This window comes from Phaethon aethereus (assembly GCF_964289735.1).
Source record: "Phaethon aethereus genome assembly, chromosome: 1".
NCBI lineage: Eukaryota > Metazoa > Chordata > Aves > Phaethontiformes > Phaethontidae > Phaethon > Phaethon aethereus.
The window spans coordinates 148,600,906-148,619,677 of record NC_138575.1 but is presented as its reverse complement, the minus strand read 5'-3'; the positions used below and the strand labels follow the sequence as shown (position 1 = coordinate 148,619,677).

General features: G+C 44.2%; 1 protein-coding gene across 1 annotated transcript in view; it reads left to right on the top strand.

Moving 5' to 3' along the window:
* The window catches only part of AFF3 (ALF transcription elongation factor 3), a gene marked incomplete at its 3' end in the record, with an annotated part of 327,368 nt that overhangs the window by 231,342 nt on the left and 77,254 nt on the right, over positions 1–18,772 (top strand). Inside the window, exon 8 of the mRNA XM_082014341.1 lies at positions 4,779–4,830. Coding sequence (XP_081870467.1) covers positions 4,779–4,830 — 52 coding nt within the window. The remainder of the gene's footprint in view (positions 1–4,778; positions 4,831–18,772) is intronic.

Below are 18,772 nucleotides of genomic sequence, written 5' to 3'. Positions count from 1 at the left end.
TGCTCAGGGCTTGCAAACCATCGGCGGAGAGACACAAGGAAGGGTTTGCCCCTCATTTTCGTAACTTCTCTGGAGAATCTTCAGGGCCTCTTCTCTTGTGCTTTGACTTGCGTGCCAAAAGGGAATCTCTCTAATTACAAAACAAAGCCACAGAGGCATTTTTTGAGAGTTTTACACCTCAAGAAGTAATTTGCAGTGGGGAAAGGAAAGAATTCATTAGGCCAAAGCAATGTGAAATGCATCAGAGTTAGAGTAACTCTTTTGTGTGCACCAGGAGATGTGAAGGATAACTCCAGGGTGGGGCTGTGTCTTCACCCTGGAAGAAAATAGATATCCTCCTAAGTAGAGCTACACTGGAAGGGTCTCAGACTGGCTCCAGATGCTAAAAGTTGCACCTGATTCACACCTGGCTGTTGAAGACCACCTCCCCTAGACACCGCACCATCAATACCTCCTTCCCCAGCAGCTCTTTCTCATCCAGCTCTTTCAAACCCAAAGATCTCTGACCTGGGCCCTGGCTCTACCGTCACACTTGAAACTTAATGTTACTTTGATGTTACTTCCCGGAGAGGAAACTAGATGTCTTCCTGCTATCCCCTGGACTCTGGCTGGGGCTGAACGTAAACCTTGCTTGGGACTTGGCTTTCCAGCAACAAGAAGTCAGGAAAAAACTCAGACAAAACAGTGAAGCTGCAAGTGTCGACTTACTTAACCATTCCCTTTGACCAAGATGGTTCCTGTGACAACCTCCTGTCTTAAAACCCCAGGTACTTTTGACTAGGAGCATCTCCTGGCCTTTTGGCATGCTGGGATGAGCAGGAGTCCCACAGGGTCCCTCTGCAGTGTCCAGCATGGTCACCCCACCCCACTAGACTACTGAACCAATGCAGTGAGCAGCCCCCAGATGAAAGAGGTCAGGCTTTCCGATAAACTATGTGGGAGATTTGGACACGCAGTCACATTGGTATTGGCAGATATTGGATATTGATGTCCTCTTCTTTCTGTCTATTTTCCATTACCTCTAAGTGCTACTTCTACCCTTAACCCTTCAAACCCTTCAACCCTCTCCTTTCCTGCAGTAACTGAGTGGCCCAGCATCCCAGGCTGGAACCCCTTAATTGGTTACTGGAGAAAGAAACCAGCTGGTTTGCTGAGACATTCCTCAATATCCCAAACTTGTCCTCATTTCCTTTTCATTACGTCCCTATCTGCCACGTTCTTTGCAGAGAAAGGAACACATGCGTTAATTAGAGTGCAGTGAGCACTCCTGCCCGAGCTTCCCACCCCTCGCTGCCTTCACAACCTCGTGGAGATTTCACTAAAAATGCGTAATTAGGTTCTGCAAAGTAACTTCCTGACCATACACGCTCTTTTCAAGTGCAAGAGCCCTAAGTGGTGGTGTGTGTTTTTCAGAGCCACTTCGAGTACCACTTAATTTTTCTAGCTTTTCTTTACAAAGTTACATTTACCTATCTTTTTACATCAAAGCCATATCCATTTTGAAAAATCTTTGAGCCCATGGGCGATGGCACTTACTGGCCTGGATTTTGCATATTCTGAAAAAGGTGTTATAGAAATAAGCTGTAGGCTGTGTTGAAAAGACTGTGTTTGCACATGAGCTTGTATGTGTTTGTCTGTCCACCCTTGTGCTAGCTTGCCAGAATGCATAAAGAAATTCCATCCTGAGCAAGGGTTGATTTAAACGTGATCTGAAGTGCTCTGCTAACATAGGGTGCACCAAAGCTTATTCTGTGCTGAATCTGTGCCAAAGTGCTTTTCAGATAAATTACAAATTAGCATAATGCCTCTTGTGAGCTTAAAGTATTTTTCTTCTCTTCTTTACTCCCTCTCTTCAAGTGGGGCTGCTGCTCCAGTTATGGACTTTTTTCTTTTAACGAACATTGTTGTCATGATGGAGATGAGTTGTTGAGGAGGGGTGTTCCTCAAAAGCATCCAGACTCAAAATTGATCTAGTTTCTTGAAGATGCTTAATGCAAACTGGAGTCTGTCTAACACAAACACCTCCTCCTCATTCAGGGTGTGCTTCAGCCTGGGCTTTGAGAGCTGCCTGGTGTCCAAAGAGCCTCACTCTCCGGGGCTGCTGGAGGGTGAAGCTGAAGTTGACGGTGACAGTGTGTCCTGCTCTGGCTGTAGCTTTGTAGATCAGGTCTGAGGGCCTCACCTGACAGTGAAAGCAGTCTGGGAACCAGTGAAGACTTTCAGGCACAGAGGTTATATCTGCCCAGTAGGAAAACAGCTCCTGCCTTTACAAGGTAGACCTCTACATTGGCAAGCTGTCTTAACCGGATAAGTCCTTGTGACAAATACATGGATCAGGTGAGCCAGATGCCACTCTAGGGAACAAAAAAAAAGGCAAGCAAGCAATTTATGATGGCCTGTTTTTTTCTTATCCTCAGCATTAGGAGATTGTTTGTACACTGACAGTAGTTCCAGAAGGGGCCACAAGCCCCGGGCAGGCGATGCTTTTCTGGGAGAGCAGCACTTCTGAAATGAGAAACAGACAGGGAAAATAAAGATGGGCTAAAACATAAGAGCAAGGAGAGGTTGATGGGCCAGCACTGTAGTTTCTTGTTCCTTTGGTGTGGATGGTTCCTGCTTACACTCCTGGTGCCTCACCTTAGCTCCGCTCACACCTCCACACAACCTGAAGTCTTCAAAGCATCGTAGTTGCATCTAATCACAGGCTCACAATACCCACTTTTTTTTTTTACTTTGGTACAAAAAGTCAGGACACTAATAAATACATTGAGATACCTAGAACATTTCATTGTACAATTTTGATTTTCCAACTTCCATTTAGAAGAGCTAAAATACTAAATCTGACATAATGTACTTTCCTATCTCACTAGCAGAAATTCAAGCACTGGAACTCAAGGAAGAGCAGGCAGTGACACCCTGGGTGCTCTGCTTTTCACACAGCAAGCACATCTCTCTCTGGTTAAATCACTATCAATGTAGATTTCGTCACATTTAATCACATAGTGCCCAATCCCAGATCTGAGCTTTCTCTTTTCAAGCACTATTTTCTCAGGGATGCCCTAAAGAGATCTAACTAAAAAAAGGAGCAATTATAAGATTGTTTGGATCCCTGTAAATGGTGGGATCAAAAGCTAATGTGGATCTTGAAATGTTTACAGGAAGCTTTGCCTCTCTGACATATTTTAGCTCCTAGGAGCCACATCCTCTGTCATTCATACCTGTCCCACTTGCCCACTTCTCAGCAGGGCTTGTTAGCTTGGCCAGTGGCTGCATCGATATGGCCACCAGCATTTTTGCTGACTCAGGAGATGGCAGAGCGGGCTTTTTCGTGCCTGTGGACATATTTCCAGATAAAACACCAGCAAGTCTTGCTGCGAGATTGTCAAGTCCCTCTAACTCAATGGGTGTCCTATATATTTGAGGTGTCTGCGTTGCAATGAGATTTTGCTGAATTTGATATGTTGGGTTTACGGAGGAAAAATCTTGGCACAAGTAGAAGGAAATGTGGGAAAAAGGCAAGACAAGAGTCTTCAGGAGATGAGCTAGCGAGAGTTTCTGCTCTGTCCCCCAATCCTGTTCTGGTCCACCTACGTTCCTCAAAAGGTGCTGCGGGGAAACAGGGAAGCAGCTGTGGCAGCAGCAACAGGCAGGGACTGTACATATAGCGGGGGGCTGAGGAGAGGGTGCTTAGGCTCCGTGCTCTCTCAAGACACAGCACACCATGTCGCCCATGTAAGAGTCACGCTTTTCGGGCACGCTCTTGGAAGATCTAGGCACAAGTACAAGGAGGTAGTTTGAAATTACTACATGTGTCTTCTTGATATATTTACAGTCCAGGGACCACCCACATCACAGGATGTGTTTGAATTGCTCACCAAGCTTTCTTCTGGAGTCGAGATGAAATTACAGATTCTCTTTTCCCAGAACACAAGAAAAATTAGCCACTTTCTGAATAATAATAATAATAATTATTATTATTATTATTACAGAGACTTTTTTTTAAAAATAGGTCCCATTCTTGAAAATTTTTCAAGCACTGGGGGAAATCTTTGCACCTCTTCAACTGCTTTAACTGCTGGTTACTTAACCCTAGCTTGTTAAAAGAATGCATGGAGGTAAAAAGAAACTCCTCTTCTTTGTGAGCCAGTTTAAGCAAGTGGAGGAAAGGAGATGGGAAGGGAGGGTGAAATCCCCATTAGAAAAGATGCATTATTTTCTATGTTTATATGACAGTGAAATCCTTGCAGATACTCTTGTGTGCTGAGACAATATATTTCAGTTTTAATTGTTTCCGTCAATGTCAATTTTACATCAAACATGCAATAAAGTAAAAATGGCCTTTGGGAAACATCATTGAATCTTATTTTGTGCTGCAGTGCTGCCAGTGTAAACATCTACTTCTGTTTTGTAAGCTCAAAGCCAAATGGAGCAAAATTTTCCTTTCCGAGAGACTACTGACCTGTCAGCATCAAAAATATTATTTTTAGCATATAAAAATTGTTTGTCAGTGATTGTAATAACAAGAATCTTTGCAAAATCCATTATTACTCTAGTAAACATTTTCCCTTAGGCAGTAATAGTAGGAAATGAATTAAGAAGTTAGTTGATAGCAACTGAATAAGAAAAAATTATAACGAAAGTGTCACATTTACAGAGTTACTGGGATAAAATATATTTTCTTTCTATTTAAATTATTAAATGTTTACAGTATCTCAGAGAAAACATCCGATCTAAAGCATTTCGGTAAATTATAATTTACTCTACTGCTTGCTTTCCAGAATGCTAGAAGATGACCTCAAGTTAAGCAGTGACGAAGAAGAGAATGACCAGGTAAGAACTAACATGTCACTTGTAGCATGTTTCATGTTGAGACTGAGCTACTGCAAATATTTTGCTAATGCTTTTTCAAAACATACATAAAGGTTATCAAAATACACGGCTGTGCTGTAACTGGAGTAACAGATGTTGCTGCTCAGAGCCAGCCCGTGTGTGCTGACTGCTCTATTGGTAGGGAACGGTCTGCAGTGCTCTTGATTTATTACCCTGATGCAACCCAGAAGGTTTTTGTATCAGTCTCCTTCTGATTTGATTTTGTTTTGTTTTAAAGAGCGGCCAAGGAGGGAAGAAACAGGAATTCTGGATTAAGGGTTCAGGCCAAACCTTGCAGGCGTGAGCTGGCCCTGGGGATTAGCCGCTGGGCTGCCTACCTCTTATCTGCCTAGAGCCTCACCGGCGTCCCCCCAGCCCTCGCCTTTCCTCTGAGCATTTTTGGTCCTGTCTCTGCATGACCCATGCTTGCTAAGAAAGCTAAGGACAGCTGAGAAAAGCCTTGGCTGTGCGTTTGGTTCACTTCATAACACAGCAATTAAGGCACTCGCCTGGGCTTTAATGACGCCAAACTACCTGACTGGGAGCAGATATGTTAGCCAAACCTTTCCATGTGTCAGGAGAGCTAGGTTTTGTCGGGGAGAGGTGTCTCCCGTTTTTTCCTGAAAACACTGCTGTGTTTTGTCTAAATAATTAAGCACTCACTAGGACAGGGATGAATCTTGACTTTCCCGTGGCCGGCCGAGTGCCTCGTTGCCAAGCAATGCTATGCCATGCTCTCTCCTTCTTAGTATACTGGCATGGGTGATTTGGATGGCAATGGGAGGGCTAGAGCCACTTCCCTTCCTTCTTGCACTAAAATGCGTGTCCCGTGCCTTCACTGAAGCATATGAGGGCAGTACTGCCCCTGGTTGCATCTCACAGATGGATCCAGACCTGGATATAACATGGGTTTCAAATGCGATTATTTCAGTCAAGGGTAACTGGAGCTATCTAGACTTCTGAAATTCAGGATCTGAGACAAATAGCATGAAGCTCTTCCAAGGTTTTCTTTAACTCTTGTTATCAGAAGTCTCTATTTTACAACATATTCCAAACAACAGGTAAATCAAAACCTTTTAATATTTATACCAAACCATTATTTCATCTATTTTGAGCAAAGCTTCTTGCCGTTAAGAAGATTCAGCACATAGATTCAATTATTTACATATTTATGCAATTTCTTTTTGGTTAACGTATTTCATCCTGAAACACTTCACATTTAATTACTCTTCCTGCTTGTCTAGATAGTTTAAAATACAGCTTATAGACAGCATAGGGCAAAGCAAAGTGAGGAACAGAAGGGATGTCTGAAGAATAACAATAGCATGCCAAGATGCCGTGGTGCTTGCGGAGCAGGGCTGGGTGGTAGGGGAGGCAGGAGAGATGGCTTGCCCTTCAGCTAGGAAGGGAGATGGGATCCTGCGTAATGGATGTCAGTGTGGAACAGGCTGGCGGAGTCAGAGAGCTGAAGTTCTGGTTTGCTTCATAACAAGCAGAAAAGGACATGTGAAAGTGTATATTGTGCAGGAGACAAAAGAACATAAGTAGGTTTAAGCAGAGAAGGGATCGTGGAAAAGTACTGCCGTTTGAGCGTTCACGCATGGTACCTGCGGTTTAGCGCTACCGCTTACAACTGTTAACATCTTTCATGCCCTTGGATTGCTCGGTATTATGCGTGCTACACAGGGTCTTCTCTCAGTAACCAGAGCTTTAAGGTACAGCTGATACAGCCTGGATCTTTCACCTCGGTGCTCGAACCAGCTCTGCAGAGCCAAGACAGAGTTTGCCACCCGTGTGGCAAAGAGCGGAGCTGAGATCCCATTACTCACTTGTAATCATCACGGGCCCAAGCGTGGGCAACCTTCAGCAATTACTTTGTGATTTAGTCACCTTTCCTACGCACATTTTTTTCTATCTTGACTGCACAGATAAAAATCTCCTGGAGGTACAGGCTGGCTCTGGCTATATGAAACATTTTTCAGAACCTCAGCTGAAATCTGCAGCTTTGCTTAATGGACAATCCTAAATAAAAATGTCTGCTGGATAAACAAAACACTATGTTTCCATCTACCTAGCAGGAAGTAGGCACAGAAAAGAATAACACAGACCCCCTCTGCCAGTAAACGCATAGGTTACAACATGGATCCGTGTCTAAAAGTCAGTGGGGAAGCCCGTTTCCTTTTGCTTCCTAAATCTGAGGTTCTTTAATCTCAGATCTCCTCCTAAGGTCGGGAACAAGAAAGAAAGAAATCAGAGATGAAAGGATAGGAATCGTGAGTGATTCCCAGCTATTCCTTATGTAATAAATTAACCTTCGATCTGTCAGACTTATTTAAGTAGTCCAATTTCTCAAAGAGTTGAAAGTGAGCTGTACAAGAACCGGGAGCTTTTCATTTTGCTAATTTCTAAATGGGCAAGTTTAGGGAAAAGACTGAAAACTTCAGAGGAGATTTTGTGTTTGCGCCTGAAATTGCCGAGCAGTGAATGGCAAGTTTCTGAAGCGATGCAAGGGGGGACGGGTGCTCCTGCGCTCCCAGGGCTGGCATTTGCAGGGCTGTGGCTGACCCAAGGAATGTGACTCATGGATAAGGGAGGCCAAATGCAAGACAGAGACATGATTAAGAGTTTTGGGAACTGCAGTGAGCAAGACATTCCCAACCTTTCCCCTCCATGCCAGCAATTAAGGTAGTAAGATTCACAGACCCAGGAGAGGCAAAAGAGGCTGGGTTTGAGCTGAGTGTGTGTGCGCCCACAGTAATTACATTATCCACACATATTAGTCTCTTAATTTTAATTACATAAATGTATTTTTCCTCTTTAATGAGCATAGTTTATCCATTTAAGCTGATCGTTTTAATTTTACAGGCAGTGATCATAGGATCTAATATGGAGAGGGAAAATTTCCTGTTGGCATATTTTACATCACACAGATTGAAGAAAATATACTTTTTAATCCCCAATCAATATCTGAAGAGCACGCAATTAACAGATACCAAGGTAGTTAACATAAATCTGCAAGTTAAAGAGCCAATTCATTTTGATTTATAACACATAGAGTAATAATTTCATCATCATCTCTCCCAGAAAGCATCTGAAGCTTTGTAGCATGAAGATGTCAAAATTGTACTTAAGATTGTTCGGAGTACTGAATTGTAGTGGTTATTGCCTTTTGGTTCCTTGGAGTGTGGCATAGCACATGAAACAGTCTCCATTATAATACCCTGCTCTTCTCCGTAGAGGTCACTGGATAACTTAAATCAGTGTTGGGTGAAATACTAAAAGGAGATTGTCAATTGTAATATGAACAATTCTCTTTTTTTCCCCCCTATTTGTCCTTTTACAATATGAAAATTTTGTAATAGAAAGTAGTCCCTTTAAGGGGAGAAAGATCCCTGGCATCATTTGTGCAATTCATGTCAATCAATAGCCAAATAAATTAAGTGACTGGTACGCGTACATGGAATAATAATCTAACATATTTTTGCAACCCAAGTCTGCTTCCTTGTATGCATTTTTTCTGCGCGGGATCAGGTTGGTTGCCGCTGAAGTTTTGTGGCTGTGAAAATTTATTACCCACAGAGTCAATCTGCATTCTGGCTGCCAAGTCTGAATAAATAGAGTCATTGTGCTTGTCTGGAATATGTAACCAAAGTTCATCCAGTCAGCTTGACTTTCACATCCCATGGGATTCATAAAAGCCAACACCCTGGTATGTGCTCTTGATTCCTGCCAAAATTTTGGAAAATTGTATAAACAGAAGTTGAAGAAGCAATCAGAACACACTCCCAGGGACATGGCTCCACACTCCAGCCCCTGCTGTATCTTGAAAGGAAAGACCCAACCTCAGTAGTTGGGCTTTTTTTAAATAATCATATGACTATCACCCTAGGGCAGCAGGTAAATGCTGAAGACACCCTCCGCACGCAGTGCACAGGGAGGCAGCAAAGGATCCTCTTAAGTTCATTAATTTTGCTCGTGCACCCTGTACCACAGGAAGGCTGAAGGCAGCGCTGGCCTGCAAGTGGCTGCCCTCCTTACGGGATGGGGACAGGCTGGTCCTGCAGGCGTGAGCGAGACTGGCCCCTCCGCAGGCAAGCCAAGACAAACAGAAAGCCATGTCCCTTCACAGGAGACCTGAGGGGAAGAGCAGCCTCAAGAAAGTTCACCAGGAACAGCTTCAGCGCAGGAAAATAAAAGTCTCGGCAGCCTGGTCTAGCTCGACGGAGCCCCACAGGGTGACAGTATCCCACCCAGCCCGGAGCCCTCCCGGGGGTCCCAGGGTTGTCCCCTGCTACAGCAGGCTGGGGACAGCCAGGGTGGGCTGCTGGCCCCGGGGGACCCGTCCATGCTCCAGTATCACCCTGGCCATGGCTGAGACAGAGAGCGTGAGGCTAATTGTTGTACCCACAGCTCCAGTGGGGACATATGTGCCTGTTTCCTCCTTGTCATGTATGCGCTGAGGGATGCCAGGCTCAGGGCTGTAAATGCATCTTGCTGGCAGGATTTTCTGCAGCACAGGCATTTAGGAGCAGCCAAATCCATCCTGTCATTGCAACAGGACAAAAGTGCATCTACGTGGCCAATGGCAATTGGTGTGGCCGTGTCTCTACATAAATACCATTAGGAAATTGTTTCTTATTTTGAGTCATAAAATCATGCTTTATTTCTTTAACGGTAGCCAGAAACAAGAGAGAAAGAATGTATTTAAAGACAAAGTTTTTAATAACATGTAGGACTTTTCTGTCTCACTTCTGGTTATGGACTGACAATCAACAACAAGATAAAAATTATCCTGAAATCAACGGTCATGCGTATACCTTCTCTGAGAAGGAATAATTTTTGGTAGAGTCTATATAAGCACTACTTCTGCATATGAAATGTAATATTCCAGATAATTTGAAACAATCTCTAATGAATTTTGAAACAAATTGAAAAAGGGGCAAAGTGGCTACAAGCTTTCCTTCCATAAGACCTCCTCTGTTAGGATGGCGCTTTCTGAAGTCGAAGATCAGAGCAGAGCACAGAGTCAGGTACATCTAGAGAGAAGAGTTACCTTAAGCAAATTATAACATGCCACTGCATAGCCCTGTTCATCATTAGAACTATTTTTAGACATTGCTAATTGCATTCACATATGCCATGTCCGAATATTCTAACCACATTAAGTCATTTGTGTGTTGTGCTCCCTTTTAATCACCTTTTCATCACTGCGATACTTGATGCTTGATCAGGAGGAAAAATGAGTGAAAAAGGAGATGAGAACACTCAGCTCTGGAAAAAAAAAGCACAGAGCCTGCATCATTGCTGCAAATTAATTTCTCTCTCAAAGAGTGCCCTGATAAACTTGGGGAAAAAAAAAAAGTCTTTCTGATGAGAAGTTTCTCACTCCACTGAGCACAGGAAACTTACTTCATGAAGTCTGGCCACGTGCAAGTCTGCAACCAAAACTGCAGAAAGCAGAGATAACCAAAAGTGAAAAAATTAAGTTTTGGGTTAAGGAATGGCTGGAACCTCAGGTGGTTTTTTACTTAATCCAGATGCTCTGCTCAGCCCTCTGTCACTATTACATGAATGCGTTTTTACACTGGAGGAATAGCCGCTGTAACAGCCTTACCTAACTCAAGTAAGTCCATTATTTCCTGTGTATTAGAGAAGCAATCCTTTTGGTATCCAACTTAACTAAAATCCAGAGTAAGATTTAAGCCAGATGAGCCAGGGTTTGTTTTTTTTTTTGTGGTGTGCCAGCTCTGATTTTAAAATCTCTGTGACATCTAAATTTGCCCTTCCACAAAGCATGACAGGAAGACCAAGATTGCCTCACTGAAACTGTCAGATTAAACAAAGTTAGAGTTCAGTCTTGTCCTGCCAAACTTGGCTCACATCACTGCCTATCTTACAAAATCAGATTCAATGTCTGTCATGCACTGGCAGGCAGGATCAAGCTCTAAATTTGAATGCCACCACCATGAATGATAGTGAAAAAGGTTAGAGTTCAGCTTGGCTGTTGGACGTGCACAAAATTTGGTGAATTTCAAACACGATACTCTGATCTCCATGCTCCTCAGCAGCAAACCTCTAAAAATAGACTGGAAAATAAACTTAAAATGCAAGGGCATCTTCTTTGTCTTTTCATGTGGATGCCATGACTAAGCTAAATTTTAGCTCTAGTAAATCTCCAAAGCCTGCCCTTTTCCACTGTTACCACTTTTTTCCAAGTCTAACAGTTTCTCTCTGTGCCTACTGTAACTTTCTTAATCCCACCTTCTTGAAATCTTGTGAACTGGAATTACTGTACGAGCATTTGTTTTGACTGGCGTGAGAACACATCCCGATGCAATCGATTCAGCAGTGCCAGCTGATTTAGGGCTTAAAGACAGATTAGGTCTCACATCTCCAAGCTGGCTTTCCCTTGTCCCTACCTCTCATGAGCCCATGAGCCCATGCGCCGCTCCTCCCGCGGCCAGGAGCCCTCACTGAAGCCAGCCACCACGCCTGAGCCTTCACCCCGCTCAAACGTGGCCGCAAAGCATCTGTTTGCCTTCAGGCAAATTTATTCCAGCATGCCTGTAAGGGAATGGTTAAATAAGCAGCAGTCACAAATAATTTAGAGCACAAGTTAGTGTAATTCATAATATTGCAGCTATTAAAAGCTGTAAGAGGAGAACATACCCCGCTTGTATCTCTCACGCACACAAACACAGACTCCCAGCCTCTCTAGGAGCTGCCTGCTGCTCTCTGCGAGGCAGAAGGTCAATCTCACTTTGCTCCCCTTGGCCATTCAGCTCAGGCTGAGGAGCTGTGTGAAGGAGATGTGGCGCACACAGATGGATGACAGGAGAAACAGAGAAAGAGGAAGCTGAGAGCATGTCAGAAAGCAGAAGTAACATGAAAAGGGAAAACAATTAAGGGAATAAAAAAGAAATTAATGAAGAAAAGACATTGGGAGGGGGGAAGGACATTATAAAGGGGGTAGCATCTATATTAGAACATGATAAGAAATAAGGAAGAAGAGCCAGCAGCCAATCCATTAAAACTAGCATTTAAGAAAAAGGGACTGGGGAGCCATTGCTACAATTTCTCCTGCACCTAGGATGAAATCTCTCTCCTCTGAAGTCAGCGGGAGTTTAGCCGCTGATTTCAATCAACGTAGGATGTTATCCCCTGTCCTCTTTTTTATTTCCTAGCACAATCCAGGCAGATACTTGAGTAGTGGCAAATGCATCATAGTCAATTGACACAGCACCTCCCTGGGCTGAGTTACCACTATTTGGGGAATTTAGGCTTGTAGTTCCCATATTTTCACATATATGGGCTTTTGGAAAAATTCTACTTTAATTTCTGAGCTTTCAGACTTCCCAATAAATCTTGTAAAGCCTGTGGCACAATGCTGACAATTTTTACCTGTGATATCCTAAGTGTAAGCCACACTTCAACCAAGTTACCTTTTCCTGGATAAGGAGACTTGCTGTGGAGACAGAGGAGATTTTCCAAGGCAACCGCTGCTTTGCTTGCAATGGTTGAGACCCTCCTCCAGTGTCATTGGAAATTAACCTTTTTATTAATGTAAAGTACCAAGGACTTTCCTTCTGCTTGTCTCCATTGAAAAAGATTAAAGTTAACTCACCCGTGTTGAAACCCTCCATGGTTGTTGGGTCCAGACTGCAGGAGAAATCTGAACAGATGTAGAACAGAAGACTCAACATTTACAGATATATACAATTCTCTGTATGATTAATACCCATGCTGATTACACAGTAATTTGGAGATCCAAATCACTTAACAAGTATTAACTACTTAATACAATGCCCCTGAGAGGTATTTAGGTAGAGCTAAGCAAGAATTATTATCTCTGTAGAATTGACAGGGAGACTGAGATGTGGCTTGTTTGAAGCCACATGGCAAGTCATCTGCAAAGCCAGGATTAGCTCTTCGGTCTTTCACTCCCAGGTGCCATGTTCAAGTCACTAGACTGTTCTGCCCCTGAAGATTAATAAGGATTAATGGGCAAAGCAGAGGAGAAAGAACAATGTATGCCAGAAATATAATAATAAAACTCCAGGGTGAAAAATGAATACTGAGGTGTTGAAAGGCCTGGAGAAATCATGAAATCCAGAAAGAGTTTTATAGTTTCTTAAAAGATGTGGCTCTGATGATAACCAACTCCAAAAGGGGAAGAAAGGGGGACCCTTCTAAGTCTTACAGGCTGTAAATCTTAAATAAATATCAACCGGACAGTGAAAATCACATTCACACATTTATAGTGCAAATTTACAGAGAAACACTCAAGCTGAAGTTTACAAGTGGTTTTAAATTCCTCAGAAATCCACACTGGAAAGCAATCCTCAGACAAAGGCCCTAGGAACAGCAAGGAATACAGAATAATGCAGTAAGAAAAGGCACATTAGGAATCACTTATGATAAATTGCCTGACCTGAGCTCCTCGGGCAACTTCTTGTGGCCACAAGACACTCACAGGCATTTAAACAGGGCAAGTCTGTAGGTGCAAGAGGGTTTCATTACCTCTGTTTTGAGCCATCATTGCAACCCTGTGCAGCTCTGCACACTTCCAGGAGGACACTGAAAACGAAACAGGGTTTCAAGGCGAGGGAGAAGGATGCCTAATGCGTTTGGAAATCATGCCTTGGAGTGAAAAATACCCATGCAATAAACTGAGCTTGTCTGAAGCAGAGCTGGTGGCTGGCTTGATCACGGTCTCTAAATACTTGTGCAGGGAAGGCAGCTCCATCTCACAGGCAAAGGTATAATGTCCAGAGCAAGAAGGTGCCTATAGAGTTGGACTAAACTCACATCTTAACACAGAAGGGGAAAAAACTGTGCGTGTGGTTGGACTGAGGTGGGTTCACCGTAAGAGGATTATCCAGAAGTTTTGCTCTAGGTCCACAGTGGCTCCCAGATCTGAAGCAGAAAAAAAGCTCTGGAGAGTCCTGTGGCCCAAGTTATGGCATGCAGTCATTTTCTTCCTGGCTGCACTAGTTTAGGAATAAATTTCATTTACGCTAAAAACAAGCAAAACCTTAGGAAATTAAAACAGAATCAACATGGAAGACATATGAAGAGTGAAACATGAAAGAAGACAGATATAAAAGTATTTGTTCTGGTCTGGTTCCCAAATGGCACTATATAGTAATGACATCTTTCCTTAACCCTGGCTTGGAAAAAGTGCATCTACAGCTTACTAACTGCAGTCCACTACAGGGTGACATCCAGCAGTCTGGGCGGTTGCTAATATGGGAGATGCTCACTTAGGGCATAAAATGGTTCACTGCACAGTTCCAGGGCAACACCTACCACCCGAAGAAGACAAACAAGATGCTCTGGAAGCAACGCAACTTACTTATGCACAGGTAAGTACGTATTGTTATACTGTCACCAAAGAAATGGTTCAAATTCTCACCTTGTGTACACCTGCACCATCTCAGTGAAGTCTCTGGTATACCTGGTGTAACTCCATACAACTGCTGCAACTGAGCTCTCTCGCGATAACAGCAAGTAATCCATAGGAAAAATGGAAAACAAAATGAATCTGCCAGCGGTCAATTTATTAGCTTTTATTTGACAAAGCTTGCCATGGGTGAGGAATAGGAAGAGGTACCCACAGTCAGCCTGCAGTGCCTCCAAGACACTCTTCCAAGCCCAGCAGAACATTCTGCAGTAGTTCTTGTTCACTTCTTATCCAGAAACGCCTGCAAGCCCAGCAGTTTATGAAGCAATTCCACTCCAACCAGATTAAAAAAGGGGGGGAAAAAAAAAAGGAGGGATTTCTGGGGACCACTCTTAACACTCCTGTATCTCCAGCTCAATAACTGTATTCAGCCCGTTCTGCTCACTGCTCAGTCCCAATTACAATGAACTAGCTCGCTGCTCAGCCCCAATTACAATGAAGGTATTTAATTTCCTCTTTGATTTCCCTTCAACAACAGATTGCAACTTGTGACATATCAAGTAATTTTGGTAGCTCATTTAACACACACTGAAACCTGAATATCTACTGATTATGTTCCCAAGCTCTGGCTCGTTGCAATAAAGGATGGAGAAAGGAGATGCAATCTCCGGAGATTGAGAACCTGAACATGATTACTGCTGGCTGAAAACTTGTTTTGTCCCAGTAGTCTTGGGGTACATCGAGAATCTTCCTTGAATGATTAATGAACTATAGGCAGATCAATGAAACTCTGCCCTAAATGTATCTATAACAAACTCAGGTGGGGGACAAAGAAGTCTAACTAGCCAGTATCCTGTAATTTACAACTCTTGATGTAGTGAAAAAGAGTTAATTCATCTCATTTACTGTGGGTGGTTTCTCAAGCCCAAGTACCTGGCTCACCTAAGGGATTTTTTCCCTTCCCTGCTTCCTACTCATCATTAAAGTTATGTGGTGGGTTGACCTCCAATATCTGTGTTCATATTGAGGAGAACCTTCCTCCATCAGTAACCCCACTGATTCCAAGAACTGAAAATTCCATATTATAGTTATTACTGGGCAACACATCAAAGCATAACTCAATCGCTTATCAAGAGAATATTAAGCTTCCCATAAAGCACTTTTTAGTGGGAAGTCTTGGAGATCTTTAAGTTCTGTCAGCAATATCAAACTTCAAAATTATTTTTTATCCCTCATTTCTATAACCAGCATAGTCACTTCCAGGAATAATAAAGACTATAGAACATACTCTCATCTTGCTTGATGGATGATGAGTTGGCCTCAGTAAAGTTGTTAACGATGTAAAATAAAATGCAAATTAAATAGCACAATCAAAATAAAGCTATTAAAAAAATAGTTATGCAGGCAGTATATGATACTAAGTACCACCCTTTTGCTTACGTTGTTACGTAGATAATACCAGCATATTAGCAACATCATAAATCACAGAAAGCTGTTTCTCCAGCTGGGAGTTTTTCAAACTATGGGTCATGACCCTCCATGGGGATTCATGAATGAGTTTGAATGGGGTCACAAATAAACTGTTAGCAAGAAGCAAGGGCAGATATTTCCCCCTAAGTCGAGCAGCCCAGTCCTCTAGCAGGGGAACAAGAGAGCAGACTGTAATTAGTGGCTGCAAGTATTTATACTTGCTAGGGAACTACTAACTACTTTTAATTACAACAGCTCACTTTCTCCAGGAGAGGGGAGCAATATAGGCTAGAATTAAAATTGCTGGATAGTTGCTAACTGCCTTTCATTGCAGGCAATAGATCTGTTTCTCCAGGGAGGAAGAATAAACTCGCGACTGGATCTTATTCCCCCATCACTTAAAATGGGGCCATTACCAACTCAGGGGGTCACACAAATATGCAATCAAACACGGTTGTATTTTCAAACGGTGTAAGAAAGAAATCAATACTCTCATTTATAGAATATGCAACCACCAAGCAAAGAGTGAGGTGCTCCATGCAATCTGCATTGCATCCTGGTGAAGGATGTTTATTAAAGGACTTAAAATGAGAAGCTAATTGAAAAAGTAGAATTATCTCACCAAAAAGCACTTGTACATTTCTCCCTGCTACTCTGCCTGTCAATCTGAACCCACTTTCTTGCCCAGAATGGATCACCTTTTCCAAGCTGTCGCAAACTGGATGTACCGAGATGGAAACTGAAGGCTGGCACTTGAGGCTGCAGTCCCGCGGCACGTGGCCTGGCTTGGTTAGCACTGATGAGAGTCCTCTCCTCTTCCCTCCGGAGGGTGGCTTTCATTGAGGTCAGAAGAGAAAGTGTCCAGCTCTTCTCCCTCTCTCAAAAGTGGGGGTTTTAGGGAAATACAAGAGTGATATGCACCCCGCATCCCCATGTTAGGGGCTTTTAGTGTCACTTGAGGCGCCTGTAAGGTACGTGAGGCCTGTGGCTGCAGAGCGGCCTGCCCCCTTCGGTGCCCTCTGCCTACTGCAGCCACCACATGCCCCTCTCCAGAGGTGCTCCGCGTTCTGGGACTGAGCGCGACACCAGCTGAAAGCAGCCTCGCTGGCAGACATGTTCTTATCTCAGCAGCAAGGGTCTCCGCTGCCCACTGCCCCCACAGTCCCACTCCCACACTGCACCCTGCGATGTGGCACCTTCGCTCAGAGAAGAGATCCAGTTTGCGAATAACCTGGGGAAAAAAGAACAAAAGACAAAAAAGTGTTATTTTTCAGCTGTATCATTTTTCCAACCTGTTGCATTGCACAACCACATGAGCACCAGTGGTGGCCTGAGCCAAGAGTGGGAAACATTAAAAGCGGCTTAAGCAGCACTGCCACACGGTGGCTGCCGGTGAGGGAAGGATCAGCCCTGGCTGCTGGCGGGAGAGAAGGAGAGGTGTCCTGAATGGTGCCTACCGAACTTGGCCGTGGAAAAGGACTCTGACAGTGAGAGGAAGCTCCTGAGTTTTGGAGGCAAAGGCGTAACACAGCGCAGGGGGCAGCATCGAAGCTGCGCAGCTTGGAACTCAAAATGGACGTAGCTTCCTGCTCGTGACAGTGATTGGCCGTGGGAAGAGATGAACTTACATCAGCCCAGGTCATTAAAGAGATTAAGCCATAAGACTGACATTTTGGGTCTCTCCTGCATTTCTGTACAAGAAATGGGAAGAAATCATCATAACAAGCCCCTTGCAGAGAAGAGAGTAAAAACGGTGCCAGCACGCTGAACTGGAGAGTGGTGCTCCCATTGAAGGCCTGCCCTGTACCCAGTGGCCTGGATGTACCCAGAAGGCCAACCGCATCCTGGGCTGCATCCAAAGCAGCGTGGCCAGCAGGTCGAGGGAGGGGATTCTGCCCCTCTACTCCACTCTGGTGAGACCCCACCGGGAGTCCTGCATCCAGCTCTGGAGCCCTCAGCACAGGAAAGACATGGACCTGTTGGAGCGGGTCCGGAGGAGGGCCACCAAAATGATCAGAGAGAGGGAACACCACTCCTGTGAGGACAGGCTGGGAGAGTTGGGGTTGTTCAGCCTGGGGAAGAGAAGGCTGCGGGGACCTTATTGCAGCCTTCCAGTACTTAAAGGGGGCTTATAGGAAAGATGGGGACAGACTTTTTAGCAGGGCCTGTTGTGATAGGTCGAGGGGTAATGGTTTTAAACTGAAAGAGGGTAGATTTAGTCTAGATATAAGGAAGAAATTTTTTCACAGTGAGAGTGGTGAAGCACTGGCCCACGTTGCCCAGCGAGGTGGTAGATGCCCCATCCCTGGCAACATTCCAGGTCAGGTTGGATGGGGCTCTGAGCAACCTGATCTAGTTGAAGATGTTGAAGATGTCCCTGCTCATTGCAGGGGGGTTGCACTAGATGGCCTTAAAAGGTCCCTTCCAACCCAAACTGTTCTATGATTCTGTGATTCTGTGATGGCGTGGACAGGGTTGTATCCTAAGTGCGTGCAAATAGGATGACCTACTGGAGACAGTGAAAAATACCAGACTAGTCGTATTATTTTCCTAACACTAAAACCAGCATGTTCATGCCTTGGGCACACTCCCATTCCCACTGCAGAAAGTCAATGCTAAGGAAAAATCCCTCCAGTGAGCCCTCCCAGCCACAGGGGATGCGGCCATAGCCGGTCTCCTGACAATTTGGTATATGATACACAGCAAACTACTTCCCCCCAGGGAACCCAGGAGGCCCAAGTTCTTCCAGAAAGTTCCCTGAGCAGAAATCCTGCTTCCAAAATCAGGTAGAAACCCTTCCCAAAGTATTTCTGCACTCCTGTCAGATCTGCAGGGATCTGCTCAGGGGATCTTTGCACGCCTTTCTGTGAAATGCGCCATAACTGCAACAGCAAGTCAAGTTTTATCAAGCTTTTCTGTGCAGCCTGTCAGCAGCATTTTGCCTAGCCACAAAGGCTACCTCCATGCTCTCCAGTGCCGAGCGGGACACCTGCAAGCCGTGTGGCTTGCTCAGGGATAGGGGTGCAGCCC